Source organism: Myotis davidii, unplaced genomic scaffold (genome assembly GCF_000327345.1).
Source record: "Myotis davidii unplaced genomic scaffold, ASM32734v1 scaffold330, whole genome shotgun sequence".
Lineage (NCBI taxonomy): Eukaryota > Metazoa > Chordata > Mammalia > Chiroptera > Vespertilionidae > Myotis > Myotis davidii.
This window is the reverse complement of record NW_006283770.1, coordinates 6,245,718-6,251,440: the sequence shown is the minus strand read 5'-3', so window position 1 is coordinate 6,251,440 and position 5,723 is coordinate 6,245,718. Positions and strand designations below refer to the sequence as shown.

The 5,723-nt window shown below is 38.5% G+C and overlaps 1 protein-coding gene across 1 annotated transcript in view; it reads left to right on the top strand.

The window, feature by feature from the left end:
* Positions 1–5,723, top strand: part of ANO5 (anoctamin 5) — a 67,798-nt gene that overhangs the window by 19,492 nt on the left and 42,583 nt on the right. The window contains 1 exon segment of the mRNA XM_015566309.1: positions 193–507. Coding sequence (XP_015421795.1) covers positions 193–507 — 315 coding nt within the window.

Below are 5,723 nucleotides of genomic sequence, written 5' to 3'. Positions count from 1 at the left end.
ATATATATATATATACAGTATACAACTGTCTTGAGCATTTGCTCTTCTAAAAGTTTTGCTGAATTTCAGTAGATTGAAAAATGCTGTGATATCTTTAATTTGTGTTTTTATATAATTCCATTTCTTTTCCTTAATTAGCTCAGTAATAAACATATTTGTCAGCTTTCTTTTATTTTGCCTCTTTTTGTATAGAACTCTGAAGATGGAAGAACTTACTTTGTCAAGATCCATGCCCCTTGGGAGATATTAGTTACTTATGCTGAAGTGTTGGGCGTCAAAAGGCCAATTAAGGAGAGTGATATTCCGCGACCGGAACAAAGCTCCTTCACTTTTGGGCCTCTGAAGCTCCCAAAGAATGTGAAGCATCCTGATCCGGATTATTTCACTGTCCAATTTAGCAGACATCGCCAGGAACTCTTCCTCATTGAGGACAAGTCAAGCTTCTTTCCATCCTCATCAAGAAACAGAATTGTAGGTAGAGAAGCCATCTGGGCATATCCCTTCCAGTAAGGGATGTGTACCTTTGTTTTCCTTTATATGTGCGCATAGGCAATACTGTGTCAGCAGGTGTTTCTGTGGAAATTTTGATAATTTATTTAGTGGTATTGGGCATGTTTGAAATTTCACTTGGCCCACTTAAGTGTGTTAACCTCCCTACTTCTCAAACTATTGTTTAAAATTGAATGGTGGACATAGTAAAGAAGGAGACATCATGCAATGCTGGGAAAGGCATTTAATTGAGAACAGGACTTAGATTTTATAAGATATTTGCAAAATGGTTTTATGATCTTAGAGTTTGGTTTTGTAAATTTAGTGCATAGTTGGAGGAATACTGGTTGTTCCAAATGGAAATGGAATGCTTTATATATAGACTAGAGGCCCAGTGCAAAAAAATTTGTGCACTCGGGTGGGGGGAGTATCTCAGCCTAGTCTGTGCCCGCTTGCAGTCTGGGACCCCTCAGAAGGTGACCACCTGCTGACTTAGGCCTGCTCCCCAGGGGATTGGGCCTAAGCTGGCAATCAGACATCCCTCTGGCAGCCCGGCAACCCTCGGGGGATGTCCACTTGCCAGCGGGGAGCAGACCTAAGCTGCAGTCGGACATTCTTAGGGCTGCTGAGGAGGGAGGGGAGGCTCCCACCACCACTGCTATACTGGCAGCCATCAGCCTGGCTTGTGGCTGAGCAGAGCTTCCCCCATGTGGGAGCACACTGACCACCAGGGAGCAGCTCCTGCATTGAGCGTCTGCCCCCTGGTGGTCAGTGTGTGTCATACTGACCATTCATTCCCAGTCTTTCTGGCTGGCCTGTGCCTGAAGCTCCCAGCCTCACCTTTCTTTCTTTTATTTTTATTCTGGGATTTATTTACCTTCTGTAATTGAAACTCTGTTGCAGTCCTGCTTGCTCCAACTCTGAGGCCACAGCTGGCTGAAAGCAGGTATCTGGGGTTTGTTTAGCTTCTATAATTGAAAGTATGTTGCCGACACTGGAGCTAAGAGCCCGTTCCAGCTCCATGGCCACGGCCGGCTGAAAGCAGCTATCTGGGGTTTGTTTAGTTTCTATAATTGAAACTTAGTTGCTTTCAGAGCTCAGAGCCAGGCCACGGCAGGCGGGGAACCTTGGCTTCCTCCATCACTGGAGCAAGCAAACCTCCTGCCCCCTTCCGCTGCGTGGCTGCCGGCCGCCATCTTGGTTGGCAGTTAGTTTGCATATCTCACTGATTAGCCTATGGGAAGCGTAGCAGAGGTACGGTTAATTACCCTTTTTGTCTTTTATTAGATAAGATAGCATTTGAGAAACCACAGAACTTTTCCTTTTCATTAAGACTATTTTAGTCTTTTCAATAATAATATTTCCTCTCCATTTGTAGTCCTAGGATCTTTAAGTTCACCATTCAAGCCCTCTCTTCTAAAGAATCACATTTCTGTGCCATTGTTTCTTTGTGTTAAGATAGGAATAATATCTACCTCTCATTACCCTGAGAATTGAGTTTAGGTATGAAAGGCTTTAACAGTTTCTGGAACATAGTAAGTGCTTAGTAAGTGTTAGATATTATTTTTACTGGTGTGATTTTTAGAGGGGGAAAAAATGCAGGTTCTTTGTTGCTCTTACACCTTCTCTCTATTGCATATTAATGTAGTCACCAAGGTTCTAACAATCAAAAGACCATTCCCTTGATTTTACTTTCTCTGTTCCCCTGAGCAATTGAAGACTTCATTCCCTTTAGGTTCAGTACTTTTAAGTGTCTTAGAAGGATTTTAAAATAACAATTTTTCTAGTTCCTACCTCTATTTTTTAATAATTCATGGAAAGAAATATTAAACAAAATGTAGTGCCTAGAATTAATGTATAATGATATGAATCTACAAACTAAAAATTGTGTCCCCTTTTCTAACAGGATTAAATAACAACAAACCTAGGAGGCAGCCTATAGGTAAATAAATAAAGAGCACATGGCATGGCATCAGAAAATCTGGTTTCAGGTCATGTGTCTGCTTCTTTCTAAATATATAACCTCTTTTAAAATAGAGAGAATGATAATACTGGAAATATTGGGAAAATGAAATAAAAGAATGTCTGTGAGACACTTCGTAAACTGTGAAATACTTCAGATATCCGTGTTACACTGAAAAGTTGCTAACAAAAGACCAGTGACTCTGTAGGGACAAATTAGGAACTTGATCAGGAACAGAAATATCAGTATTCATTCATCTGTAGTTGTTGTTTGTAAAGAGTGTCAGTACCTTAGGTTAATTTAGTTTTAAAATTCAATAATTTCCTCTCATAAAGCAATACTATTCTTGCTCTGTTGAGGAAGTTATTTGGAAGGGTAATGTAGAAAGGTCCTTTCCTTACTAACTTCATCCCAACCACTATAGTTTATGTATGTACAGATTGAACAGTACTGCAAGAGCATTTGCATTGGTATGGAATTTCATACTTTTTAAAATATATTCACAACCATGTGACATATGCCCCTCACAATCTGCATTTTATAACATCTTATATAAATGTAACGTAATTCTATTAAACATTTCCACTTCTGACAGACATTGAGTTTGTTTCCAACTCTTCTGATATTACAAACAATTCTGCCCTTTACAGCATAGTATTTACATATTTCAACATATATGTAAATTTTTCTGCAAAATGGATACCACATTAAATTTCTGAGTCTATATGCACACACATTTAAAATTTATACAGACTGCACTTTCCTCCTTTATAAAAAGATGTACTAATTTAGAATCCTAGTAACATAAATAGAGAAGGACCCACAAGTCATAAATGTACATCTCACTGAGTTATCACAAAATGCACAGCCCTGTAATCCCCACCCACATCAAAAGAGAAAATATTTCTAACACCCCAGAAACCCTAGTGCCTTCTCCCAATCACTATTCCATTCTCCGGAGCAGAGATCAACTGTAATTTCTCACAGCAGAGATCAGTTTAAATTAAAACAAATAAGCAAAAAAAAAAAGAATCATACAGCATTTGGCTCAGCATTTATTCGGATGGTTAACTTAGCTTTGTATAAGCTTCTTCCCATTTATTTGTGTTATTTTGTATGGAAACTGTGTATGTGTTTTATTATGGTTTTAATTTGCCTTTCTCTGATAGAAAGGAGATTGATCTGCATGTATATGTTTATTGGTCATTTAGATAAAGCATTTCTATGAAATCCCTGCTAAAGTCTCTTGTCTGTTTTTAAATTAAGTCTTCACTTGTTGATTTGTAACAACTGTTTTTATTTCCATTTATTATATATTTTATTGATCTTTTCCTAGTTTGTGCTTCTCTTTTTTTATAATTAATTTATTTTTTAAAATGTATTTTATTGATTTTTTACAGAGAGGAAGGGAGAGGGATAGAGAGTTAGAAACATCGATGAGGGAGAAACATCAATCAGCTGCCTCCTGCACCCTCCCCACTGGGGATGTGCCCGCAACCAAGGTACATGCCCTTGACTCGAATCGAACCCAGGACCCTGGAGTCCGCAGGCTGACGCTCTATCCACTGAGCCAAACCGGTTAGGGTCACTCATTTTTATTTTAATGTCATATTATTTGTGATAACAGATTTTACCTAGAAAACACTCTTGTAGGGATTTCAGAGAGAAAGGGAGAGGGAGAGAGAGAAACATCAATGATGAGAGAGAATCATTGATCAGTTGCCTCCTGCTTGCCCCCTACTGGGGATCAAGCTTACAACCTTGGGCATGAGCCCTTGACTGAAATCGAACCAGGGCCCCTTCAGTCCGCAGGCTGATGCTCTATCCATTGAGCCAAACCAGCTAGGGCTGAACAGATGTTTTTAATTTCAATGTAGTCCACTGTCTCAAGCCTTTGCTTTATAAATAATGCTCTTAAACTTTACCAACAAGATCATGCAGTTAATTTCCTACATTATCTTCTATGAGTTATATTATTTTGATTTTCACAATGAGAACCGCTATCCACCTGGAAAAAATTGTTGTGTGTGGTGTGAGATGGAGTCCATTTCCCCTGTATGTTTAGTCATTTAACTTGCTCCAATTACTGAAAACACTCGACTTTTTTAATACTATCTTACAATTCTACTTTTTTTATAACTCACATATCTATAGTATAGGCATGAGTCTTCTGAGGGGCTTGATTCTATGCCTTTGACCTCTTTGTCTATTTTTGTATCAGTGCTGACAATGTTGAACTTTACCTGTGTTCTGTAGTCTTAGAAAACAGGGACAGTTAAAGAAAACCCCCACTGTTCTCATTCTGGGAAACTGCTCACATAGAGAACCACCCTTCCTCATATGACTTAAAGAATATTCATAACCCCCACCTCCTACTCTGATTTGACAGAACCATTTGCCACGTTGTTCATCACAAATTCAACTGGTAATTGAAGTGTTCACCTGGGTTAGTTGTCTTTATCCGAAAATATGAAACTTCTTTTATTTTTTATATTTTTATTGATTTCAGAGAAGAAGGGACAGGGAGAGAGATAGAAACATCAAGGATGAGAGAGAATCATTGATTGGCTGTCTCCTGCATGCCCCATGTTGGGGATTAAGCCCACAACCTGGGCATGTGCCCTGACCAGGAATCAAACCACGAGCTCCTGGTTCATAGGTTGATGGTCAACCACTGAGGCACGCCAAGTGGGCTCATTGTATTAGTTTTCGGTGTACAACTTTAAATATCTGAAGTCCCACCGGATTTTTAAATTTTGTATTTGGCTGGCTTTTTTTCTATTTGTCCTAAGTACAACCTATTTTAATTGAACTCACCCCTACTAAATACTCAATTTAAGAAACTGATATAAATAATAATGATGTAAATACAATCAGAAAGGCAGAAATTCTGAAAAGTTGCTGGAACACAAAAAGCAGGTAAGATTGAATTGACAGACATATAAGAGCAGAAGACACCGAAGTCTACAGTATATAGAGGAGAAAACTGATTAAAGATATGAGTGATTGCACAATAATTATAGAGAAAGGATAATCTGAGTTAATAAATTCAGATAACAGGGAAAATAGATCATCAGTGTAATTAAACGAAGAAGTATTTGAGACAGCTTGTCCAAATATCATTTCTACTGTATATTCCCCTAATTGAATTGGTGGTGGTAACATTAGACTCCAACTTGGAGCCCTAATTATGGCAGGAATTCTGGCACAATAGACTTCCAGAGGATTGTGGGAAATAAGAAGCAAAATAAGTTATGATTCACTCTCCACT